This window comes from Physcomitrium patens, chromosome 23, assembly GCF_059467195.1.
Source record: "Physcomitrium patens ecotype Gransden chromosome 23, ASM5946719v1, whole genome shotgun sequence".
Lineage (NCBI taxonomy): Eukaryota > Viridiplantae > Streptophyta > Bryopsida > Funariales > Funariaceae > Physcomitrium > Physcomitrium patens.
Genome location: NC_143432.1, coordinates 3,138,912 through 3,165,451, shown reverse-complemented (window position 1 = coordinate 3,165,451; position 26,540 = coordinate 3,138,912). Strand labels below are relative to the sequence as shown.

Genomic DNA, 26,540 nt, shown 5'->3' with positions numbered 1-26,540 from the left:
ACCTACTATCAATTTTGGCTCAAAATTTCCACAAATGTATGTTATTAGGTTGAAAAGCTTTAGATCAAAGTTTCATGGTATTTGAATACTTAGTTTGTGAGATATGAAGAAGATTACACGTGGATGTATGTAAATAAGGATCTGAAGCTAGTATTAGGGTTTTGGCAACATCTCAAGATCGATAACAAATTTATAGTTGAAATTTGTTTTGGTAGTTGTTGAAAGTATATCAATACTTCATGTAATATTTTAGTATTTTTAGATAGTTAGATCATAAGATATGAAGTATTGAAGTTTAGAAAAAAATTTCTATAAGGATATATAAGGTTTTAAGATATTTTATCATATATTTGGATGTTTTTTTTTGTACTTCGGCTTATGTTTTGATGTAATTGTCCTAAAAAAAATATAATATATATATATATATATAAACTTAGAACTTTAATATCTTAGATTTGATTGAAGATTTAGTGGTAGGTAGAATCCCAATACTTTTTTGAGGCAAACTCTCTCTATCCCAACAATGGATGAAGAGTATGTATAAGTTGAAGATAAAATGTAAAGAATTCTATATAAGACAACACTAGACTCACTTATGTATATAATACTGGCTACAAGAATTGATCTTGTATTTAGTATGAGTATTGTAAGCCAACATATATTTAAGGCAGGACCTTTGCATTTGGCAATGATAAAAAAAATATTGAAATATTCAAAAGGTAAAAAAAAACTTCATATTGTACTTTGGTGGTAAAAACATTGATTTGCAAGGTTATTGTGATGTAGATTGAATTAAAGATAAAAATGTTAGAAGATCCACAATGGAATATATATTTTTTATTGGAATGAGAGTCATTTCATAGAATTGCAAGAGACAACCTACCATTGCAAAATCAACCATAGAAGCTGAATATACAATAACAAGTCATTGTGCAATGGAAGCATGTTGGATAAGACAACTCTTTAGAAGACATTAGACTAGTGCAATTGGAATAATTTTTATATTTTGTGACAATCAAGGATGTCTTACTTTTCCTAAGAATCCAAAGTACCATTGAAGAACTAAGCATATTAATATTCAACATTATTTCATATGAAAACAAATTGAAGATGGAATAATAGATATGAAGTATTGTGCCATAAAAGACATACTTGCTGATGTGCTTATAAAAATATTAGTAATAGATAGGCTCCATGAATTAATAGAGAGATTAGGCTTGAAATCCTTTAGACAATTAGCAAAATCGAAGTGTTGAAGATTAGTAAGATCTTGTATAATTGCTACTATATAGAATTAAACTATTATAAATTACTAATAGTCAAAAAATAATAAAAGATTAAAAGTAGTTACTATAGCAGTGGCTAGGATTTTAGTTGCACCTAGGTTAAGAAGAATTTTGGGTTTAGTTGGATGTAGCAAAGAAGAATGAATATGATTGTGGATGAAGATTCTAATTATAAGTAAAGAGTGTTGGAAGTGAGAGTCATCTTATTCCACACTTCACTTTGTATGCAACCTTATTGATGCTAAGTGTTGTGGCATCTAACTTCTCTTTCTTCAATAAGCCTTTGAACTGCCTTTCTATATTTGGATTCATTTGGATCAATATTGTACTTTCTTATAACCCACTTACAATCAAAGAACTTGTGTTTTCTTGAGGATCCTAGCTTTCTTGGCACCACCATAGTATATGATACTATCAATGGCTAAAAAGACCTATTAACTATCTTTGAAGAGAACAAAGATCAAAGTATATAAGAAACACAATTTGTCGCATCTTAGATTTCTTCAACATATGATGACCGGTCTTTGTGGAACTTGCCTCTAAAAGAAAAGGTAATATTATATACATACATATTTATTCCAATAATTATCTATATGATTAAATAAAAGTAAGTAAAAATAGATTAATTTCATAACATCTTCTAGAAAAGCTTCTTAGAAGCTTTATAAACATAGCTTTGACTTAATACATGTTTGCAGGTTAGAAACTTGGATAACAAGTTAGCTATGTGTTATAAGTGTTGATAACTTATGGAATAAGCTAACTATATGACATATATATAGAAAACTTGTCTTATAAGGTAAGATATGTCTCTTGCAATCTGAACACATGTTAGAGGCCTATAAAACATTGCCATATAGCTTCTAGTTAGATAGTATATATGGAGGCAAAAATAAAATCTTGTTCACTCTTGTTAATGGTTTTTTTGTTCTTAGGCTAGTTTTAAGAATTTAGACTCTTCTTATTTTTGACAATAGTCATTTTAGTTTTAATATTATATTACTTTTGGAGTAAGTATTTATTTTTCACAAGAGTGTTTTAAAGTTCTTATTATTTTGTTTCATGTCCTTGAATCAAAGCCATGATGTAGATTTAATATAGCAACTTTATATGTTTTGAAGAAACTAAAGCCAATAGTAAAATAATTTGTGATTTGTATAAAATAAAAAGATCACAAGTTTTATTTTAAAAAATAATAATGTTTGTAGTTGTAAGAAATAGTCATCTATTAGGAATATTTTTTTATCATGAGATCTGAATGTACTAACATAACTACTAATTCAATTGCAATATAAAAAATATATACTAAGTTAATGAAGTTTTATATTAAAAAAATTATTTATAGTTAATTTTTTAATTTAAATCAAATATATTAAATAAATTGAGTTTTTTTAAAATATATTTATTTATAATCTAATATTAATGATATTTTTAAAATAATATATAAACTTTATTGTTTCTATTTGATCATTTTATTTTTAATAGACATGTTGATAGATTAAGCAAAATTAGATTATATATAATTTATATTTTGTGCATCTTTCACATGGTTTTATTTATTTATTTATTATTATAATAAGGTACAAAAACATTGCATTCAAATTTATCAAAATGTTGACTTAATTGCAATATCTACAACTAAAGTTTTCAATCCAATTTGATTTGAAATTATACTAAGAATAAAATATATAGTGATAGTTCAATAACTTATGTTCATAAGAATATTTATTGCTTCAATATTTTTAATACTAATAAAGCTCATTTAAATTTGTAAAATTATATTTTATTGCATTGGTTAAGGATTAAAGATGTATATTTTAATATTTTAATAGATGTTTGTACATGCGATTGTGTTGAGTGGTTTAGTATAAAATAAAATAAAATGAAAATACATATACACACAACCGTATATGAGGAAAATAATTCTTTAATAGAATAAGAAATTGACATGTAATTGATGCATCTTAGTTGTAGATGCCAAACATATGATGACATCTTTGTGGATTAATATCATTCATCAAAATTTATAAGTGTTAAACAATCCAATATAAATCATCCCAAAGTACTACATGAATAATTTTAGTTAAATGTGAAAATAACAAGGATCAAGTCCGTGATTCAATAACCAATGAAACCCTAAGCAGATTGGGCACTCTAGACATCTTGTGCGCGGTGTGAACACGTTAAATGATAAGTTCATCGTGACGTAGCCCTTTTCAGACAGTGCAAAAGCATGTAACCCCGTATCGACACTGAGAAGGTCCAGCGCTGGAATCACACATTCAGTCATCCATTCATTCATACAGACCAGACCAGACATGGCTGGTCTGTAGAAACCAAATAAATCACCCCCCTCCCCCACCTCCCCCGAAGCCAGCCAGCCACGTGGAGAGGTTCGCAAGAAGTTCCTCGTGGTTCGCGACGTTCCCAGGATGGACCGTTAGTGGGAGAGCCGTTGGGAGACCGAAGAAGAAGAAGGAAAGAAAGACTAAGACGGGACCAACCGGGCCCTGCTTGCACTCCCTGCTCGGTGTAAAAGCCCCATTGCTCCTTCACCTCTATGTTCCACGTCTCTGTTTGAATTCTCTCCCAAACTCTCTCTCCCTTCCTCTCCCCCTCTTCACTCCTGTCTGTCTCCGGTGCCCCTTCTATTTTCATCTCCGCCTCACCTCTTTATTTCTTCCTCGCATTCTCCTCCTCATTATGCACGGAACTGTCTCTCTAGGTTCTCCTTCCTCCGAGTCTCTGACATTGGCGTGAATCTTCATCGCGCTTCTTCTCCTTCTGTATGCTGCTGTGTGTCGAGCTCTCCTGTGTTGTTTGGAATTGGAGGGAGTTGGTGGTATTGTGTGAGGCTTGGTTTAGGTATTCTCTCACCAGGTCAATGTAGGTTTCCAGTGGTGTGTTGTACTCAGGTAAGTTGATAGCGGTTCGCCCTCCCTACTTTTTAGTCTCCTTCTCCTTCTACTCTACCTCCTCTATTCGTTTTACGTCGAACTATCAATCACCAGATTTTTCAACACGTTCAATTACCTGCTGCAAGGCTGATTTGGTCCGGACCGCACAGTCCGAGTCCTGCCTGTCACGTGCTCAGTCAATGCTGTTAGTGGGGAAGCTGAACCACTGCCTGGTTACCACGGTTTCTGCGCCGTTCTCTCCTCCACCGTCTTTCTGAGAATTCCGTCCTGAACGCGATATCATTCTCGTACTTTTGAGCTGCAGTTATTGATCTGCTCAATTTTCGAGCGCGCCAATCTGTCTAACCTTCAATTCTAAGGTATGCCTTCTATCCTTTATATAAAGACGCAACGTGAAATTGCGCACATTATTGCAGAGATCTTCTGTTTAAGTTTAACCGGTGATATGAATTCGCACCCCTTGTGTTCGGACTCGCAGTTCGAACTAAAGTAATTGTTATCTGTAGGGTCTAAATCCACTATTTTGATTCGCCAGAAGTTCGTAATTTCAGGCGTGAGTATCGGGCGTCCAGGTGGCTATTCCAAAGCGCTCAGATTAGAGAAGAGACTGCTAACAATCGACTGGTGTTTCCAGATCATGGTGCAAATAGCGAATTGTAGTAACAAAAGGTTCTGCTGATGTAGTACTTCTCATGTTCTGTGCGGCTGATCTGTCTCATCGGTTTCATAATCAGCCAATGCACTGAGGGTAGAAATGGCCCCGGGTAATCTAGCAACCTATATCGAGCGTTTCAAAAACTATGTTGAAACCTATGTTGGTGCGAAAAAACGTATATAAGAACACGTGATGTTCGCAAACAATGTAGACTATTTGAAGGATGCTCACTGGCTGGATCAGGTCACAGGATGGAGGGAGAGGTCGAATCCGTTGCGGTTTACTCTATCATCGAACCAAGATATGAGTACTGCGCTCCGAAGTACTATGACTTTTCTTATGAAGAAACTGAAGAAGATATTGTCTTAGCCGAGAGCTGGTTCAACAATGCCATTCCTTACGAAGCTTCACGTACTACCCTCACCCGTTGGACTTTGCTTTAGTGTACGAATATTTCTGTGTATTCTATGACTTGTAAGATAACTTCTCCGAGGAGTTGTAGACATGGCTCAAGGGCCCGTTTGAGACGGGCACATTCTCTTTAGAGTTCTTGAACCAGAATGTGCGAATTAATACATCACTTATTTCATGAAAATTCGCCTCTGTGACGGTTTTATAACATTGGAATAATACGTTTTCACATGTCCATTCAGCGCATGCTTCGAAAACAAAATCAGTCGCCGAGCTGATTACTGCGGCGGAAAATTCTGGTCAGAATAGCGACAATGGAGCCCAACAGGTATAGGGTACCGCAAACTTCTACTCCCTTAATACGTCCCTATTTTTAACGGACTCCAGTCTCTGATTAGCCTCGTGAGGAATGGGATCCTGGCAGACATTCGGTTAGGTAGATTTACATATCAGCTCTTGACGCTTCTGTGCAGGGAGCTCAACTGTACCACTTAATAGTAGTGACAAAAATTGATTGGTATGATGTGCAGATATTGGCTCACGTGTCACCTTCGCCGAAGCAGGCAATTAAGCAGGGCGATACGAACACTGAGCACCAGTCTTCCGACCTAGAAGAGGCACTGGTAGATCTAAACGTTGCACGTAAGATAATCTTACTAGCCTGTTTGATGAATGCATTGCGGTGAAAATAATCTTTTTCCGGCTATATACCTTGCTGTCGAGCAAAACTAAACCTATTTATATGCCTAGTCAGTAACCTACTTCCCCTTCTTTCCCCGACGATCTGACGTCCAGGACCCTTGTACGCCCTGAATTCGACCACTACAGCAATGCTAGTGGGAATTGTGGTGCAAATTCTTGGCTGTATCCAGAGGTTGTGTATATCACCATTGACATATCCCATATTTATGTTTCAGGTGAAGTCGATGTCGTGGCCGATCCTTGCACTCCAGCTCGTCAGCATGTATCTCATGGATTCAGTGTTGCTGTGAGCCCTATTCAGGCATTAGTCACCTCTCCCCTACCTGCCAAGCGACTGTACTCTGAGGCTTGGTCTGCGAGTGCAACTACCCAGACACAGAAGCCCAGAACAACTCCGAAAAGATCCTCAGCTGTCAGGTAGGGATCTATAAGATCTATGTTTCGTGTAAACCCAATTAGAACTACTCCGAAAAGATCCTCAGCTGTCAGGTAGGGATCTATAAGATCTATGTTTCGTGTAAACCCAATTAACCATCGTGATTACCCGTGACCATGTCTGTGTGACCTGTTGTGCTAAGAGATTATTAACGTTTGCTTGTGCGTATATCAACACATACACTTACATGCACGCTGCCTCAGATTGATACATGATATACAGCCCGTCACTAAAGAAGTTTTCTGCAGGCGATCCTACAACTCTAAAAGAAATAAGGCGGCGGTGAGGGAGGCCAATGCACTGGAAGAGACTAGGGCGAGGAAGAAACAAAAACTTGACGGGGGAAGGCTGAAGCAGGTAGGTTTTCTAATCAACTAATATCTGTTTATGAGATATGTAGTTTACTTCCTTCGTTCTCGATCTTGCTTGCGAGGTTCGTAGTTTAGAATGGACTCCGAACTGCACTCCATCACCTACTCAATACCGATTTCCGCAGATCCAAGTCGTAAAGCCTAGCACTCAAGACGAGAAACCGAAGAACCAAATTGCATTGACGGTCCCTCAAGAATTTCGGTTCTGTACGGACGCAAGAGCGCATGGAGACCACTCTACTGGCAAGGTATAATCCCACCCCGTCTTTCACGCACCTCGCACGCTAGTCACTCAGAATGTGTCGATAATGCCCAGTTCCTCACTTCCTGAAACCAACACCTCTCTGATCATGCTTTCCATCCTACAGGTGCTGCAAAGATGTATCTCTGTGCAAATGGCTAGAGAAGCTTCTCCTTTCGTTTCAATGGCAGAGCGCGTTCAAAGGTTTCAGCAAAAGACCCCCGAGCGGTTTCACATGCTGCCCGCCACAATCAGTTGCTCTCAATTGGCGGATTTCGAGAAGCCCAAGCTGAAGCTCACCAGGCCTAAAACCCCTGAGTTGGGGACGATGCAGAGGACTCGTCCATCAAAGTATGCAAGATTCAATGTCCTTCACTTCGAATGCAATGAATACATAGGACCTCATCAGTAGCTTTATAACTCACTTACATGAAATGAATGATTTGCGCATGCAGAATGAAGAGCACAGCTGAAATCGAGGAGGAGATGATTGCTAACTTACCGAAGTTTAAAGCCCGTCCGCTGCCTAAAAAGGTGAGAAAGACGCCGTAGAGTCATGCTTATTTGAATGGACTAACCATGCTCTCATGTGTAAGTGGGAGGTAGGATTTCTCATTCACTTAACTATCTCTCATGGATCATCTGTAGATTCTGGAGGCACCAACTCTACCGTTTGCACAGAAATCTACTCCCCAGGTTCCTGAATTCCAGGTAACTTTCTCTAGCGTAAGAACCCGGCATATTCATGCTCTAATTCCCTCCCAGCCTGCTATTCATCATATGTATGGTTTTCTGATTGAATCTATTTCGCGCAGGAGTTCCACCTTCATACCATGGAACGAGCTCAGCAGAATCCCAAACATGCTTTCTTGATGTTGACATCCTCGCAAGATGCCCAAACTGACTCGGTAACGCGCAACTACCTTCTGAATTATTCGCTATTAACACATTCGTCACATTGGCCGATGCTGTGGTGGTTGTGTACAGTGGTGTCACTCTCAGACCTCCTCCCGTAATAGTCCACCCCTAGTTTGACAGCTATGTGACGCGATTTTGCAGGCTGTCGCACGCAAGGAGAGGAGGAACTCTGCTCCTGGAGGGTCAACAGGCTCCCTCGCTGACGTGCGGCCGCCACGACTTCAAACAGCTCTACGAGCACGGCCAATATCGTGAGTCTCTCTTCTGCCTCTCGACTTTCAGTCCATGGATCCATCTTACCATCTATGTATTTCGGACTGATCATATGTTCCCCGCAGTGTCAAAAGCACGGAAGAAATTGAGGCCGAGCAGCTTGCGAAAATCCCAAAGTTTAAAGCTCGTCCACTAAACAAAAGGGTACGGGGTTTCTCGAAGTTTATGATGATTCATGTGAAGCAGTGTCTGTGTTCAGTCAGTCTATTTGTGGACCATTTCGACTGACTTCCCTCGGGTGTCCTACAGATATTCAAAAGTAAAGGTGACTTGGGACTTCTCCGTAACCATAAGCGTCAAGTCACCATGCCAGTGGTAAGTTAACTTTTCCTTCCGAGATTCATTGCTGCTCTCACCAGCTACGATTGTTAGTTCTCGAATTGCGTCACGGAATCACAGCTGAATCGATGTCCCTTTGTCTCTTGTCCAGGAGTTCCGATTTCAAACTGGTCAACGGGCCCAAGTCCGCTGTCCTAATCTACCCCTGCAAGATTTCGAAAAGGTTTGCCGATAATAACCGTGACTGTCAACGTTATATGTGATCTTATGAAAGCTTTAACATTCGTATTTCCCTGGTGTGTACTCAAGCTCATCCCTGTGTTCCTGCCATTATAACAGCTGACTCTGAATCGGGAGCCTACCTCCGAAGCTGTCAAGCCTACGAGACCTCCGAAACCGTTCCATCTCGCTACCGATGTAAGTCTGACATACCTGAGTCTCGTGAAGTGCAGACCTTCAGAGGATGCTTTCATGTCGTACGTTTCATGCCAATTTCCGCAAGTGCATTAGTGATATCTGATGTAACGAATGAAGGCAGTGGTCAGGAAACGTAGTATTCACTTGAAAGTGTGCTTGACGTTCAAATTAAACGACGTATTGTTCAAGGTATTTTACTAACGGACTGGACTTGGTGCTACAGGACCGTGGTCTAGCCAAGAAGATGAAGATGATTCAGGAGCAAATAGAGAGAGATCAGAAGGAGGCCGAAGCTCGAATCCCGAAGGCTCAACCGCTGCCATATACCACCAAATCTCCAATTGTAAGTATTCCGTTCTGTCTGCTATACCTTCAGTAGTTAAATCTGCCTGGTCCTATTTGTTAGCGATCACTATTTGTGAAATCCTTACCATCATTTTCTTGCACCGAACAATTACATTCCTACCCTGGACTGTCTTGAAAGCAGATTCCGCACAAACCAACTCCAAAGACATGCACCAAACCTGTTCCGTTTCAGCTAGTGAGCCTTTCTAGACACGAGGAGGAGCAGCAGCGGCGTGCAGCTGAACGGGCGCAAGCGGAGCGTTTGGAAGCCTTGCTGAAGGAGTTCCGGGCTCAGCCAAATCTCTCCAAGTAAATACTTTTCGTCCCTTGCCTACGCCCTCTGTTGCTGCCCCGCCAGTCGTATTCATTTAAGTACTCATGTGGTTTTTTTTCTCCTATTTGAGCAGTGCCCCAGTCTTCATGCCAATCAGATCCAACAAGCCTTTAACGGAGATTTACGAATTTAAGTTCAACGTCGATACTCGAGCAGTTGAACGTGCTGAATTCGACAAAAAGGTACCCGTACTTACCATCGCACACTCTCCACATCGAGCGTCACAGAGTCTATTAGATGTCCAATGTCCACTTCCGTTATGTTTTCTATCTTAACGCCTCTCGCAATAGACTTCTTCGCAAAGTCCGTTGTCTGTAGAAATCTTACGAACGTGTCAGTTCCTGACAGAGTGATCTCGCTGACTCTGTACATTCGTTGCTACTATTGCTGCCCCCGTATTATAGAGAAAGCTTCTAAGCATGCCTGGCAAGTGTTGCAGGTGGCAGAGAAGCAGGAGATGTACAAACACTACCGTGAGGAATATGAGGCTGCTAGGAAGGTACGAAGAGAACCGCGTTTGTTGTAGTAGCAGTGCAATCTTTTTTTGGTTTGAGGTGCTCATTTCTCAGCTTTTACACCCAATACTGAGTAAACCACCTCACTCCGTGCAGGCTGAAGAAGAGAAGTTCATTAAAGCAATGCGCAGAGAAATGGTTGTGGTTGCCCGACCCGTACCCAAGTTCGATAGACCATTTGTCCCACAAAGGTAAGCTGCATTAACCTTAGTTTCAGCTAGAGCAGGTTTTTCCGAATTGAACGATCTGTGTGTGAACTCCTTCTGTAGGTTTGATCCTAAGCAGACCCTTGCAATCTCACTTCCTCAGGTCGAACAAGGAACCGACCAGGCCTGTGTCTCCCAAATTTAATCTAAAAACGCCAAGAACAGATGTAAGATCATCTCGTTCATGCGGTCAAGAAACACCTGTCACGCAAAGGAGGATAATGATGCGGTAGTATCGTGCACTTGAGATGGAAACAAGACGTAGTCATTCTCCCTGCTTTTGAGAGTCTCACATGAAGATAGTCACAAGGCTGTGACAGATCCGATGGGCTTTGAGAGTGTAATATTATCTGACCTTTTGATGTTTCACCGGAAGTGCATAACTTCCCTGTTTCTGAAATGAAACCATACCCTACGTAGAGGTGAATGTAGCTTAAGTACTGTGAGGAGTACCGAAGTGTTATCACCTTCTGGTTGTACAATTTTTACATTTTTGTTTCATACTCATTCACGTATCAGTAAACAACGTCGACTGAGTTCATCTTTTTCCACTAGTCGTCTTGAACATGCCTGTCGCAACCTCTCAAAACCCTCTCAATGTACACGTATCCACTCTCAACCCATATCTTCCAACTCCTGTTTCATTTAAATTGCGTAGACAGTGAAACCTACGTGTACTGCTGAGGTGCGTGGAGAAATGACAAGGTTTGCGTCGTGCACATGTCAGTTTAATTTCTACTTGATCTCCTTCTTCTCACAGATCATCTTCCGTAATTTCCAAAGATGAATCTGACCCATTCTAGCTGCAGAAACGCCCTTAAAGGCGAAATTCTGATCCCTGGTAACATCGCACAACCAGGCCGTTATTGGACCAATAGATTTTCCTCGTCAGTGACTTGAGTCCTAAAGCAGACAACATTTTCAAGATGAAAATTTTTCAACGTCAGATGGAAAAGAGGAAACTGGGAATCCGTACATCAAAATCTGACACTGTTACTCTCTATGGAAATAGTATATTCAATCAATCTATGTTATTTTCCTATTCTGCCGAAACTTTTCATTAAATTTGAATTAGTTATAGATGAGTTTTAATTACATCTGTTCTGAGCAATAAAAAATCCAATCTTAACAAATGGCACATGTGGCATTCAATTAAAATGTTTTAGTTAACATTTCTTCTCTCAATTTTATCAAATCAACGACTCATGGTCACAAATTGCCTCCATTCTTCAATCAAACGCACATTTCAAGTCGAATCCAGAAGCTAATTCAATCACTCACCATGAGTCTCTTTATTCAAGCAACATCAATAGCTTTTATATTTTTCAATTCTGTTACCCATATTATTTGAATTATCCCTTTGAGAAAGGGAGCTTCTGGTGATGAAGGAAAGAGGGATAAATAGTAACTGGATGAAATGATAGGATGAAGGGAATCTAAACGGTAGGTCCATTATCGTTTTCTTCGTATACATTCTATGCTCTGTTGCATTCCTATTTGTATCACGTTTTCTTCTGGTGTTGTGGCTCGCCCCGTCTCCTGTTTTTTTGGAAATTTTTGAAGGTTTCTATGGCGTAGGTTTCTACGTATCTGTGATCAGCTGTGCTAGAACATCCTTCGTTCAGAATTTTGCGATGTTGTGGTAGCGTCCGGCAGTTTGCAGGAATTTTTTTATGGTCAAATTTCAAGGCTGTTTGAGTTTTAGCTTTTTCGTCGACGTTTTTGTGTCAGACTTGCAGGGTAGTCCTTCATGGCTGCGACTGTGGTCCGCAATGTGTTTGTGTATGGATCATTGCTCGCGCCCGAAGTGCTTACCGCGCTCTTGCACCGAGTTCCGCCTGCATCACTTGCTGTCGTACATGACTAGTGAGTCCTAGTTATTATTATTTTTTATTTTTTTATTTTCTGTCTTATGGCAAGTTAATCGTTGTGGCAATTTTCTGGATCATATAAAGTGCAATTGTCTCGTAATTATTCTTGGATGTCTTAGTTAGGAGACTACTGCCTGTTATACTCCATTTCGGTCGTAGTTTCGACTGCGTTTCCAATCTTGCAATTCCTTTACTGGTTGTCTGCATTCGCAGCTAGAAATCATCTTCTTCTTGATTAAAGCGCTACAATCCATATTAGGAGGTTTTGGTACCCCAACAAAAGATTAGGGAATTTCAAGGGCGAATGCTGTGCTTCAATGGCGGCCGTAGTTTGTCACTTGAATTATTGCTGCAATATCTCGGTGTTCATCTAGGTTGCCAACTTATGTAAAAGTTGTTGGCTCCACCCTTTTGTCAGGATGCTAGGATAGACATCTTATTGCTTCTCAATATTTCGACCTTTTGTTAAGTGGTGAAATATATTTCATTTCAGTACTTGACAGTATTCTTGGGTCCGAAATTGGTGGCAGCCATCGGTTCAGCATCAAGAACCGCATCTATCCGGCCGTATTGCCCAGCAAAGGTGACAAAGTATTTGGAAAGGTGTCTCCTTAGCGATTATCTGTTTTGTATTCACATTTGTTACTAGTTTATGTGGATGGTAAAGTAATAATTTTGTGCAGGCTGCTTTTCTTTCTCAAACTCCCCCTTCTTGGATGTTTAGAGTACGTGTACATGTCTCTTTTCTGAACGTTCAGAAACATTTCTTGATTCTAAAATAACTAATAGTTTACTAGCTGTTCTAATCTTCTAGTGGAGTGTTTGTGTGTTCGAGATTCTTTCATAAGATAACGTAATTTGGTAATACAGTATTTTTAGTAAGTATTGTGTCGCGGATTTGAGATTCCTTACTGAACTTGGCCGAACCTAATGCGAAATTGGTGTCACGTGTTCCCTGACCTGGCATGTAGTGACAATAGAGTTACTGACTTAGAGTATTGTAACAGGTATTGTTCGATCTGAGCGACCAGGAGCTACATATTCTGGACGAATTTGAAGATATTGAATATACCAGATTGATAGTATCGCCACGCATTCTGGTATTTCGGAGGAACCTGCAGATTTACCTTGAAATTTGCAAGTGATTTGAGAATATTGTGCTACTAAGCAGAAGCTTTTAGATCCAGCGATCATGAATTTGTTTAACACAATCTGCTGATTGTACTTGAACCTCGTCTGATGCCGTTTTCATTAATCACGGCCAAACTAAAGTAATTTTGATTGAAAGGGATAGATGTGACGACAGACATAAACTCTACATGTGGTTACAGCATAATATGATTTCCGTGACGTTGCAACAGAATACGCTTGGTGCTGATGGAGAACCAGTGGTCGGTACACAAGTTGGCGATGCACAGGAATTGATAGGCTCCAGGTGTTTGGAGAAAGTAGGGACTAGCCAGGCAGATACCGTGGAAATTGGAGACGATGCTGTTGAAATATCCCCAGGTCACGCGGCTGGACTTGGACTTACGACGGAGGTGACAGCATATATGTACATTTGGGCCGACCAGGGAGATCCTGATCTTGTAGGAGACTGGGAATATGAGGTAGTTACATTCTCATAATATTCATGTCAACGCCTTTCTTCAATCTTTTAGAAGCTCTTAAGTTGCGGTATCAACATGATGAACATTGCAAATTCATGAATTGTGTTTCTTCTACGTCTTTCTTAAGGTCTTCGAATGGGGCTGAGATAGTTTCTATTCCAGACACGGGCTCTCATGTCATCGATTTAGTTTTCAGCACCCGAAGTTTTAGCGCAGGTGTTTTAGATAATCGTGAACCAACGTTTATATTTCACCAGTACCTCTCTATATCGATTATTCTACGCTTACAAGATGCTGTTCTGCAGGTGTGGAGAGCCAATCATCTCAAATTGTTTCTAGCAAAATATGTAGGTTTTAGTAATATTAGTAACAGCATTGATGCAGCGCCATGATTTTGAAGCAACTATCATGACGAAATGTGGGTAACTTCTGCGTATCTATCTGTGTATATAGGCTACTAAGTACTAAGTTCAAGTACCCATTATGTAAGTTGTGCGGCCTGATGGAAATGTGTAGGAATGGGCAAGGACCTATTTGGAGGATTACGTGAAGATGTGTGAGGAATTTGAATCTGAGCTGAGCAAAATTTGAGATATTGACAGTGTTGGCCAGTCAACTCACAGGACCATCTGGCGTTTTTCTGTCTTGAATCTGCTTTCAAGGCAAACAGAAATATGACAAATTCAATTTAATTAGACAAAGCCATTATTTTTGAGTACTTGGAAGTTTTCCTATGTGGATTACCGTCCACGTTCAATACGCACAATTTAAGAGTATTTTGTGTATGATAAAACTCCCATGTGATTGATCTCTGTGTTATACGAACTTGAATATTTAGCCATTAAAAACATGAGTAATTTGTCGATCTCGTTTGGTTGCTCCACATGTCAGTAGCCTTCATAAGGTAATGGAGAATGTTGTTGGCTTTCGCACTCCCATACGGATGCAGATTGCGTGGGAAGTGCTCTAAGGTAATGATGGTCATGAAGATCTAATTTTTAATGCCGATGTTGAGATTGTGCAATAGCCCTCATCATGCTTGTGGGGAGGACTCTTGTCTGCAATGTTCCAATAGCCATTCATGTTGGGTAACGAAAAAAATATCTATCTCGTATTTGATGAAAGCAAGTACAAAGACTTAAAACAATTGGGTAAGGAGTTCATGATAATTCATAACAAAAAGTAAAGTAATTTAACGATATATATATATATATATATATATATATATATATATATTTCGTCAAGATAATCTTTGACAAAACTGTCTTGTAAAAATGATTTAATTTTTTTTTAATTGTATTTTTATCAAATAGTAAAAAAATAAATAAATAAATAAATAAAATGTACTAAGTTTCTAATATATTTTCTCTTGGAAAAAGTTTCTATTGAGAAAAGTTTTTTCTACAATAAAATATTGATTCAATTAAAATAACATACATATCTATTTGCTATAATTAATCATCTTTTTAATTTTTTAAATCAAATAACTTAATTAAAATATTCTTAATTTTTATACATATATTATACAACTTTTGTGCTATGTATTGTTGTATTTGAAATTCATTTAGACCTTCAAGTTTTGGAAATTTTCTTTGTAAGTTGTCCTATGTATCTTTTAATATTGTATTACCTTCAATGTTTAAATTTATGTTTTAAGTAAAAGAATATCTGTGTAATTATTTATTTTAGATATTTTTTAATGCTTCATTTCCAATTGGTATTGTTACACCCCAAGTAATCTTCACACAACTTAAATTGACTAAAAAGTGCACTTCTATGCTTAAGGACCATTTGGTAGTCCAATATTTAACTCCAATATTGACTGAAAAAAAAAATAAATCTGATTTTTTTTAAAAAAAAATATATATATATATATATATATATATATGTAGTTGCCAAATATATATTAAAAAATAAGTAAAATTTTTTGAAGCAAATATTTCGTTTTTTAAAAAGAAAACTTGCAACTTATTTTTTGATAAAACATTCATTGTCTTCTTGTCAACCACCACTCTTTCTTGAAGCAAAAGAAGGAAAAAATGCACAAAAGAAGAAAAAACATGTTATTAGCTAGTTGTCTACAAGGAGGTTAGGTGGGATATAGCAATATTAATTGGAGATGTAGCATTAACAATTCTCTTATTTTATATATCTAAAATGCACCTTTAATGTTCAAATTCTAGTTTTGTTGAAATATCTTAAATAAATTATTTTTTATTTTTTAATTACTTAATTGTATAACATAATATAATATTTTTTAAAATAAAAAATCCACAAAATTTATCTTTCAGAGATACTACAAATATGTATGAATTAATTTATTATACAATAGTATTTATTTTTTTAATTTTTACTTTCTATATTTCTCTATATATAACTAAGATGTTTTGTTTTACAACAATAAATTTTTGTTAATAAAACCATAAAAAATTAAATTTCTGGAATAATTTCTGTAATGAAGTGGTATGTATACGCTCTTCATAACAATACCTAAATATGAATTATGATTCAATTAATACTCTTTATCATATGATATCTTTATTAGATAATATAAAAATTATAAATTAATAGTATTTAGAAGGTTGATACTTTATAGATTCTATTTAAACTATTCCTTTTAAGTAAAGTTTCTTTCTCATAAATGTTTTTGCTTGTTAATTTTTTTATATTTTGAAATAGTATTTTTTACTCAACAAAATAAATTATACTTTGTTATATCTTTTGATTGAGCAAAAATAAAGAAAAAATATTGTTTATTAAATCCTTTATATATATCATCTTATACAATTAATATAAAATTTGATGATTTTTTTGTTTGTTGAATTCGATATTTTTTTATTAATTATGGCACACATTCTTATTCATATCTTTACTTAAGATTGTTTTGAATTTTTGATTATATTTTACTATAAAATTTTATAATAAGATTTAAAATTAAATCTTCTACTATTTGATCAAAGTCTTATTTATACTCTAGTAAATACAAAAATTTAATTTATGGTGAGAGATTTAAGAAATTTTATTATTTTGATTAATTCAACTAAATTTCTTTATATTTGATTATGTTTCAATTCTATATGTTTTACATAAATTTTTTTGCTTGTTATATATGGTGTAATTATTATAGAACAATTAGATTTGATTTTAATTTTAATAAAAATAGATAATTATTTTTTTAATTTAAAAATTAAATTATTTATTAAAAAATTAATGTATCTGAATTAAAATTTCTAAAATTATTATTTATATATAATAATAATAATAGTAATAATAATTATAATTATATTATATTATATTTATATAGTATATTTTTTTTGGCTTAAAATAATTCTTTATAATTTTAGAAAAAGTCCAATTCTTTGACCATGTTTGTATTATCATGTTTGATTGAATAATTTATAATGTCCTTATTTTGTATCAATTGTTTTTAATATACTTGAATGGACTTTTTGTCTATTGCAATATTTATGAGGGACTTAATTAGAATGGTTGGAATGGTTAAAATAGTTGACTATAGTGAATTTTTAAGCATTGTATTGGTGCTTGCTTCTTGAAATTATATTAATTGTATCAATTGCAAATCCATGACTAGATTGATGAGGTAAATGGCCACACATCAATTGAGATTTGTTAGTTTTCTTTGGAGATATTGTAGATGCTACTTTGTTAAAATAATCATCTACCATCTTATGATGAAATAAATATGGTATTTTACCTATTACTTTTAGAATTAGAGTTATATTATATAAAAATTATACAATTAATAAAAAAAAAATATCTTTAGAGCAAAAAATATTATTCATTAAAGAAACAGCATAATCTAAATAATACTTTCAAAAATAAATTCAAATTTTGTGTTACTTTTTATTAGTATAGAATTTTTTGGATGCAAAATTCTTTAATTTCATATTTCATGTTTGATTGATCAAATATTCTTATAAAACAAGAATTTAACATATTAATATTAAATTTTAATATGGTACATAATTTAATATCAATATGTTTTATTAAATTATATAATTTAATATCAATACGTAAGAAAATAAATTTTCTTTATTTTTTCATTCAAATCTGCAGTTTTAAATGTTAGTTATGTCTTAGCTATGTAATTTTTTATTAAGTTATTAATTTTTAAAAACATTTAAAACATTGTATTTATTTAAAAAAAAAATATGGTTTGTATTCATTAATCTTATATTAAAGCTAGAGGATTTTTTATGTGTTATTTTATTCTTTTAAAGGTCCATACATCTATTTTAACTTCCATTTGGCCAATCATGTTTTCATTTATACAACTATTTGAGGTCTAAATTTTCCAATAATTCTTTTAAAATAAAAAATTATTTTATCTATGATAATTTGATAAAATCAGATCTTTTCTTTTTATTTATTTTTTATTTTTTTTAAAAAAATAAGTAAATCAATAGATAATGGGATATTTATTTACATCATTCAATATTATAGATATTATTTCAAACTTGGTTAAATTATACCAATATGTGGTATAAATATTTCGAATATAAATTGGTTCTCTTGAAAAAAAATAATAAAAATAATAATAAAATAAAATTATTGCAAATAAAATAAGTACAAAAGTGTATTGAAATATACTAATAAAAGATTACAATTTATAAGTTTAAATATCATTTTAAAATATTAAGAAATTAAGAGATTTTTTAAAATTTCATAAATTTAACTTTCTTTTAAAACTTTTTGATTTAATTATAATAAAATCAAAAGATTCTTTAAAAAAAATTAAAAATATGTTATTAATTATTTAAAATTTAAAATTTTCTTTAAAATATTAAAAATTAAGATATTTTAGTTTTATTTCAAATGTGATATTAATTTTTTATGATTTATATCAAATATAATATATTGAGATTAACTATATTTTTTAAAATGATTAAAATCATTAAATAAGATTTATTACAATAAGTATTTATATTTAATTATTTTTAGTCTATTATAATAATTATTATATTTTGATACTAATATTATTTATATACTAAGAAATCTTAGTTATAAGACAAAGAGATAAAGTATCAAGGACATGAACTCCAAAGAAAGATAATCTCAAAACACTCTTGTATCACTTGAAAATACTTAGAAATCACTCAAAGGTGATAATATATTAAACTAAAATAGCTATTGCCAAAGACTAGAAAACATGACGACTCTTAAAACTAGACTGGAAATAAGAAAGGAATTGACAAGAGTGAAGAAGGCTTCACTCTTGTCTCTATATATACTATCTAATTAAGGGCTACGTGGTGACGTTCTATACGACCTCCAATATGTGTTGACCTTGTAGGACACTTGCCTTGACTTACAAGACAAGTTATTCTACATGTGGGCTATATAGTTAGCTTGGTCTTCAAGCTAACAACATGTGTGGCACATGGCCAACTTATTGACTACGTTTCTAATCCAAAAAGTCAATTAAAGACACCTATGAAGTCAAAGCAGCATCTATGAAGCTTCTAGGAAGCTTTCATACTAAATACTATAGAATTAACTTACTTTTATCTTCTTTTACTTACTTCTACTTATTTATATATGTAATTACTAGCTTATATGAGTATGTCTGTGACATTTTCTCCCCTTCTAGGGACAAATTCTACGAGGAGCAATCATCATATGTTCAAGAAATGTATGATGCGATGAGTTGTATTCGCTACATACTCTGATCTTTGTTCTCTTCAAAGATGATTAATAGGGCCTCTCAACCATCCGTAGTGTCCCATACCAAGGCGAAAAGACCATCCAATTATTTGGTCGTTGTTGAGGCCTTCATAACTTCCTTTGAATAAAACATTTGGAACACCATCAGGAGTTGTTTCTACCTCTAATAAAATCACCAAACTTTGGAAGTCCCTTCCAAGGTGGTGATATCAAACGCATTGTATCTCGCCATCTATTCGAGGAAGAACATGTCATTCTTGAAGATCTTCATCTCGATTACGTCATCTTGAAGGTTGTGACAATCATAATGTCTCATCCGGTAGGTCAGCAAATGAAGGCTCTTGAGTCGAATTTGATCGTTATTAGTTTTCCATCTCTTTAGTGTCACAACTACAAAGAAGCTACAAACAAGGTTTGAAAGTAGAATGTTATCTTGTCTAGATCTTGTTTCTTTTATAAATTTTTTTTTTATCTTGATTTTGATAGATGTCATCGTTGAAAAGCCTCCACCCCCTTAGCTGCATTTATAAGATTCTTTACTGGCTCCTATGTGCATTTACTAATATCATATCTACGCCAATGGATAAGATATTCTAATTTATTTCGGCGCTTCCTTGAATCTAAGACTTCTTCCATTTCAAACTCTTCATTATTGTCTACTTCTATAGGAAGAAGTGGAGCTTGTCTTCTTCTTGGTATATCCATTGTCTTGTATGATTCAAGAAGAGACATGTGGAATACTAGATGGATTTTCATTGGCTCCGATAGATATAAATGATATACAACTAGATTGATTTGTGTAGAAATAGAAAATAGTCCAAGCCTTCGATAGTCCAACTTGTCACAAGGACGAGTGGTCTTGATACTGTAATGAAGTAACCATACCTTATCGCCCATGTTGAATGGTGGTTGTTCCTTTCGATAGACATCCACATTTATCTTTTGTCATTCTTGACCTTTTTTTAATTGCGCCTTCATTGTTGCATGTAACTCTGACAACCGATTCACCATATCTTCTGTCACAAGATTATCAACTTTTGAGAAATCAAACGTGTCAAGTCGTGGATGATAACTATAATTGATAAAAAAAAGGTGTTTGTTGCGTAGAAGAATGCGTCGTATAATTATAAGCAAACTCTGCCAATAGCAAAAGAATTGTCCAATCATCTTATTGATAGTTGATGGTACATCTAAAGTATTGCTCCAAGACTTAGTTTACGCACTTTGTCTGTCCGTGAGTTTGAAGATGAAAAGTTGAAGATAGTTTTATATCCACTTGTAAAATCTTAAAAAGAATTCTCCAAAATCTTAATACAAACTGAGTTCCTCTATCCAATATAATATCCTTTGGTAACCCATGATAGCGATAGATATTGTCAATAAAAAGCTTAGTTGTTTCTTCACCCGTGATGGATTTTGTACATGGCACAAAATGTGCCATTTTGGTGAAGCGATCTACTATCACAAATATAGAATCATAAGAACCTGAGCTTGGAAGATTTGTAATGAAGTCCATAGAAACAGAAGACCATGGTTGTTCTGGAATGGATAATGGCTGAAGAAGTCCAAAAGATCGATGACGAGGAGTTTTTGATCTTGAACAAACATCACATGATTGTACAAAATCTTTGACTACCTTTCACATTTGAGGCCACCAAAAATCCCTAGATATCAACTCCAAAGTCTTATTGTATCCAAAATATCATATTGTTGGAAAGTCGTGACAAGCTTGAAGAACACGTAAATGTGCTTCTCTTTTTGGAACATATAGGCGTCCTTCGAAATAGAGTAGGTTATTCTTGAACTCGAATTTAGAGAAATCATGAGATTTAGAAGTATTATTCTTGATATCGTGAACAAGAAGGTCTAAAGACATACTAAACTGGACTTGCTTGAGAAAAGTTAAATCAACAGTCAATGTTGATTTTATTGCTCGAAGATGAAATTGCTCTGGCTTCAAGAGAACCGTTCTTTGTTGCTCATAAGTTGCATCTCCTTCTTTTGGTGCAAGTTAAGAACGTCTAGACAAGGCATCGGACAAACCTTGTTGTTTTTCTAGTCAATAAGTGATGATGAACTCGAATCTTGATAAAGACATATTCCAACGAGCTTGACGATAATTTAATACATATGTTGACATGAAATACTCGAGGTTCTTATGATCCGTGTACATGGTGATTGGACTTGAGGTGCCTTCTAGATAATGATGCCATTCTTGAAATGAATCCACAATTGTAAAAAGCTCTTTATCATGGATTTCATAGTTAATCTCGGCTACTCAAAATTTCTTGGAATGGAAAGTTAGTAGATGGAGCTTGTCATCTGCTCCCATTTGTGACAAAATTACACCCAAGGCAAAGTTTGATGCATCTGTTTCCATAAAAAATGCCTTAGAGAAGTCGACGCAATACAAGATTAGTGTAGAAGTAAATTCTTTCTTTAAAACATCAAATTCTACTTCAACTTCTTTACTCCACTCAAATTTATCTTTACAAGTCAAACGCGTAAGTAGAGCTGCAACTTGAGAAAAGTTCTTGATGAAGATTCGATAGTAATTTGTAAAGCTCAAAAAGCATTGCACATCTTGTATTGTTCTTGGAATCTTCTAATCTATGATAGTTTGGACCTTCTTGGGATCCATCATCAGACCTTTGTTGGAAATGATGTATCCTAAAAATTCAACTTGAGTAGTATGGAATATACACTTTTCTAACTTGGCATATAATCTTGCATCTCTTAGTTTTGGTAACACACGACGAACATGGAGTTCATGTTCTTCTGTGTTCTTAGAGTAGATTAGAATATTGTCTAAACAACAAACGACAAAATCATCTAAAAACTCATGAAAAACACCATTCATAAGATATTGAAAAGCAGTTGGTGCGTTTGTGAGTCCAAAAGACATGACATTATATTCAAAATGTCCATACATAGTTCGAAAAGCAGTCTTTCATTCATCTCCTTCTTTGATGCGGACCAAGTTGTATGCTCCTCGTAGATCTATTTTTGTGTAGATCTTTGCTTAATTGAGTTGATCAAGAAGTCCTGAAATCAAAGGTAAAGGATACCTATTTTTTATGGTGATCTTGTTAAGGCCCCGATAGTCTACGCACATCTATAGAGATCCATCTTTTTCTTCACAAATAAGATCGACGCTCCTGTTGGAGATTTTGAATGGCATATGAAGTTTTTAGCGAAGTTCTCGTCAATATACCCCTTTAATATAGCCAACTCGTTTTGTAATAAGCTATAGATTGGTCCAAATGACAGTTGAGCTCCTTCTTGAAGATCAATTGAACAATCATAAGGTCGATGTTCTGGAAGAATATCTGCATTCTTTTTCTCAAAAACATCTTGAAATTCTTGATATTGACTAGGAATATTACTTGACATCTTTTCACTATTTGAAATGGGTGTGGCATATATAGCAAAAGATGACCCCTCTTTGGCTGCATGCATGAAAGCTCTTGCCCCTACTAGTAAGGGCTTAAATATAGTAGACTTATATATTTCTTCTTGATTAATAGAATTTCGAAATAAACTACTAGAAAAGTTAAGGTTATGGGAAATCCAATCTATCTGAGAGTTGTACTTTTCTAACCAGGATAGTCCTAAAATGATTGGATTCAAAAGAGATCGTATCACATTAAATATTACCACACTATTATGATCTTTAATTACTACATCTAAAGGAACAGTCTCATGGATAACATCACCAGAAGACAACGAACGACCATCTATGACTTCCACATGTATGGGTTTGATTTTCTTGACTAACAATATTTCTTATTTTTTGACAAAGTCTTCGTCTATGAAACAAGTTGATGCTCCTGAATCTAATAATGCAAAGACTTTATGATTTTTGGGTCTTAAACACACATTTATTGTAAAATAAGGTGAGGGATCTGAAAAGAGAATAGGACCTTGATTAGGTGTTGCACATGGTTCCAGCCGCACGGTCCCTATTGTAGCTGAAGGAACTTGTTTTCTGATACATTGTCTTCTTTTGCAATTGTACTCCTTATTTTGTGATTGCGTTGCTTCCTTGGACAATGTTGAGCAGTGTGTTTAGCTTCTCTGTAATATAGACATAAGCCTTCTTGATGTCGTCGAGTCTTTTCCTGCTCCGTGAGGGATTTACAATGTATCATAACAATTTGCATTGGCTCAGGCCTTGATGGAAAGGTTTCCAAAAACTTAGAAGGTGTTGCCATGACTTGACTTGTTCCTCTCCAGCCATATCTTTGTTCTTGACGTCTTTCAAATAAACGATTATCACATGCAATAGCTTGAGTAATGAATTATTCTAAAGAATCTATTCTTGGCATTATCAATAATAAAGCTTTGACATTATCTTTTAATCCATAGCAAAATTGTTTGATAAGGGCTTTATCATTCCAGTCCATATCACAAGCAAGACTTTGGAATTCAACGGTATACGTGGCTGAACGTGATTCTTGTGATAGTGATACAAGTTTGGTCTCTGGTACCTTTTCTTGATCACTTTTTTCAAATGTAGCCGTAAATACTTCCAAGAATGAGTTCAAATCATAGAGTAGTCGTGAATCTTTTTCCATCAAAGGTGCGAATCAAGAGAGAGTACTTCCAGATAGAAGTGCGCATATGAATCCAACTTGAGTAAATCCATCAAGGTATTGGAAGAGATGCAACCTTAAGTAAAATTTAACTTGTTGCAAAAACCCTCAAAATCTTGATCTTGTTCTGTCAAAATTTTCAAGCATACTAATCCTTGCCTCCCTCGAGCTTGTAGAAGCAAAACTCTCAAAATTTGGTTGCGAGGCTAATCGACTTGTTTCCTTCAATTGCACAACTTCTTGGCATAGACTCTAAACTTCTTCCATAGTAGTAGGAATAGTGCTTCCATGGTTGGTGTTAGTGATGCATGAAATTTCGATCCTAAGAGTGTTGACAAGCTCATGAAGATCTTCAATAGTTACAAATCTATTTTCACTTCTACCAAGTATAGCATCCATGATTTTTTCTTCTATAGACAACTCAAACGAATTCAAAAGTTAAATAAGAGGAGGGTAATCCGCAACCTCTAAAAACAAATTCTACAAAGAGAGATAATTTACGTTCTTTAAGGAAAAGATCAATGTTAGAAAATAAGATTTTTTATTTAAAGGTGGGTAGTCCGCAACCTTCAAAATACAATAATAGAAGTGGGGTAAGCCACTCACTTCTAGAAGAAGACAGAATTAATATGTTAGCACTCTTGTCAAACTATCAAAGACATGAACTCCAAAGAAAGATTATCTCAATACACTCTTGTATCACTTGAAAATACTTAGAAATCACTCAAAGGTGATAATATATTAAACTAGAATGGCTATTGCCAAAGACTAGAAAATATGATGACTTTTGAAACTAGACTGAAAATAAGTTAAGAGTTGAGAAGAGTGAAGAAGCCTTCATTTTTGTTTCTATATATACTATCTAATTAGGGGCTATGTGGCGACATTCTATAAGACCTCCAATATGTGTTGACTTTGTAGGACACTTGCCTTGACTTACAAGGCAAGTTTTTCTACATGTGGGCCACATAGTTAGCTTGGTCTTCAAGCTAACAACATGTGTGTGTTAGGGACATAGTCTTTAGAACCTTCTAGAGACAAGTTTCTAGATCCTTCTAGAGACAAGCTTCTAGAACCTTCTAGAAGCAAGTCTCTGGAACCTTTTAGAAGCTTCTTAGTTAGTAGAAGATGTTAGGGACATAGTCCTTAGAACCTTCTAGAGATAAGTTTCTAGAAACTTCTAGAAGTAAGTCTCTGGAACCTTCTAGAAGCTTCCTAGTTGGTAGAAGTTGCTTGAGAAGCTTGCTAAATAGGAGTATATTTTGGAATCGAGGCTGAAGAGTTCTTCAGTCTCGACAACACATCTTTTGGAGCTCTAGCTCACCTCTCTGGTGTTGTTCTTGTATTCATGTGATTAATCTAATTCTTGTCAGTTCTTCTTGAACTTCTTGGTAGATATCAAGTCTGTATTCTGTGTCTGTGACAGTTTGTCGAGACTTCACTCACCTCAGATATCAGAGCTAGTTTCTTCTTTGTTAGAGTGTGGATTACCCTTGTGCTTAGAAGTGTACTAGCACTTCAGAGGTTGCGGATTACCCTCCTCTAAACTGATACTTCTTTTGTTACAATATTGGAGTCTTAAACTTCTTGGAGAGAGTGGATTACCCCTTTTCTTGAAGTTCTTAAGGCATTTTAGAGGTTGCAGAGTACCCTCCTCTAAACCAATATTGTCTTCTTGTAGAATCATTCCTGTCTTTCTCTTAGAATGGTCGAGGGCCAAGACATTAGTATGACAGAAAGTTCAGAGTCCAAGTTAGATGCTATCATGAATGCAGTCGCTACGTTATCACAAAGAACTGTAGAGATTGAAGGAGTCGTGGCAAGGCTTCATAAAGATGGAGCATCTGGGATGGCACAATCTAGGTTGCACCAGCCTCAAACTTCTACACTTGGAGAAGCAACTTTGCCTCAGGTTCGACAAGCACCACTGATTCTACAACATAAGGAGCCCCGAGTTAGTCTTCCAGACAAGTTCGATGGTACACGTTCCAAGTTTCGAGGATTCATCAACCAAATCAAGTTGATAACAGTTTTACAACCCGAACGCTATCCAACGGAGGAGTCACGTGTTGGGCTTGTTGGAACCTTACTTACAGGATAAGCTCTATTATGGTTTGCTCCTTTGTTTGAGAAACGATCGTCCATACTAAACAACTTTGAAACCTTTTTGGAGGCATTTGCGGAAGCATTTGGTGAACACGATAAGGTTTGATGGGCTACAACAAAGATCCGGTCACTACGACAAGGGATGCGTTCTACATCAGTCTATGCATCGGACTTCAAGCAATTAGCATGAGACATCAATTGGGACGAAGAAGCGTTGATGAGTCAATTCTATTGGGGTTTAAGGGACGATGTGAAGGATTTGCTGTTAACTCTTCCTGATCCACAAACGCTCAACAAAGCTATTAGTCAAGCTATGAAGTACGATAACCGCCTATTCCAACGTCGCCAAGATCAACGTTCAAGACA

The 26,540-nt window shown here is 35.5% G+C and overlaps 2 protein-coding genes across 8 annotated transcripts; both read left to right on the top strand.

The window, feature by feature from the left end:
- The first annotated feature begins 3,858 nt into the window (after positions 1 to 3,858).
- Positions 3,859 to 10,853, top strand: LOC112275477 (protein TPX2). 4 transcript variants are annotated; one of them, XM_090246426.1, is made up of 23 exons: positions 3,859 to 4,563; positions 4,756 to 4,968; positions 5,103 to 5,270; positions 5,513 to 5,598; positions 5,801 to 5,912; positions 6,188 to 6,389; positions 6,657 to 6,765; positions 6,905 to 7,027; positions 7,148 to 7,371; positions 7,476 to 7,554; positions 7,669 to 7,731; positions 7,836 to 7,928; positions 8,080 to 8,189; positions 8,277 to 8,355; positions 8,461 to 8,526; positions 8,642 to 8,713; positions 8,830 to 8,907; positions 9,131 to 9,250; positions 9,395 to 9,561; positions 9,660 to 9,768; positions 10,026 to 10,085; positions 10,198 to 10,292; positions 10,411 to 10,853. In XM_090246426.1, exons 2-23 carry the CDS (start codon positions 4,959 to 4,961, stop codon positions 10,538 to 10,540), a joined length of 2,355 nt encoding a protein of 784 aa, XP_090102552.1. In that variant the 5' UTR covers positions 3,859 to 4,563; positions 4,756 to 4,958; the 3' UTR covers positions 10,541 to 10,853. The 4 variants fall into 4 exon arrangements, with proteins under 4 accessions (XP_090102552.1, XP_024361596.1, XP_024361597.1 ...); XM_024505828.3 differs by lacking the exon at positions 4,756 to 4,968 and having other exon boundaries at positions 3,861 to 4,563; XM_024505829.3 differs by lacking the exon at positions 4,756 to 4,968 and having other exon boundaries at positions 4,007 to 4,563; positions 5,110 to 5,270.
- Positions 10,854 to 11,819: 966 nt separating this feature from the next.
- On the top strand, positions 11,820 to 14,506 carry LOC112276161 (AIG2-like protein D). 4 transcript variants are annotated; one of them, XM_024507234.3, is made up of 5 exons: positions 11,820 to 12,173; positions 12,709 to 12,761; positions 13,186 to 13,278; positions 13,540 to 13,788; positions 14,305 to 14,506. In XM_024507234.3, exons 1-5 carry the CDS (start codon positions 11,981 to 11,983, stop codon positions 14,377 to 14,379), a joined length of 663 nt encoding a protein of 220 aa, XP_024363002.1. In that variant the 5' UTR covers positions 11,820 to 11,980; the 3' UTR covers positions 14,380 to 14,506. The 4 variants fall into 4 exon arrangements, with proteins under 4 accessions (XP_024363002.1, XP_024363001.1, XP_024363004.1 ...); XM_024507233.3 differs by having other exon boundaries at positions 14,094 to 14,506; XM_024507236.3 differs by having other exon boundaries at positions 12,709 to 12,781.
- The last annotated feature ends 12,034 nt before the right edge of the window (positions 14,507 to 26,540 follow it).

What these genes read in the sequence shown, in the direction of transcription:
- LOC112275477 (XM_090246426.1), top strand. An exon ending in CTCGTCCACTAAACAAAAGG is followed by an intron (nt 8,356 to 8,460) that starts GTACGGGGTTTC and finishes GGTGTCCTACAG; the next exon opens with ATATTCAAAAGTAAAGGTGA. An exon ending in GTCAAGTCACCATGCCAGTG is followed by an intron (nt 8,527 to 8,641) that starts GTAAGTTAACTT and finishes TCTCTTGTCCAG; the next exon opens with GAGTTCCGATTTCAAACTGG.
- LOC112276161 (XM_024507233.3), top strand. Translation starts at nt 11,981, where the DNA reads ATGGTCAAATTTCAAGGCTGTTTGAGTTTTAGCTTTTTCGTCGACGTT. An exon ending in GGCCGTATTGCCCAGCAAAG is followed by an intron (nt 12,762 to 13,185) that starts GTGACAAAGTAT and finishes GTATTGTAACAG; the next exon opens with GTATTGTTCGATCTGAGCGA. An exon ending in TAGTATCGCCACGCATTCTG is followed by an intron (nt 13,279 to 13,539) that starts GTATTTCGGAGG and finishes ACGTTGCAACAG; the next exon opens with AATACGCTTGGTGCTGATGG.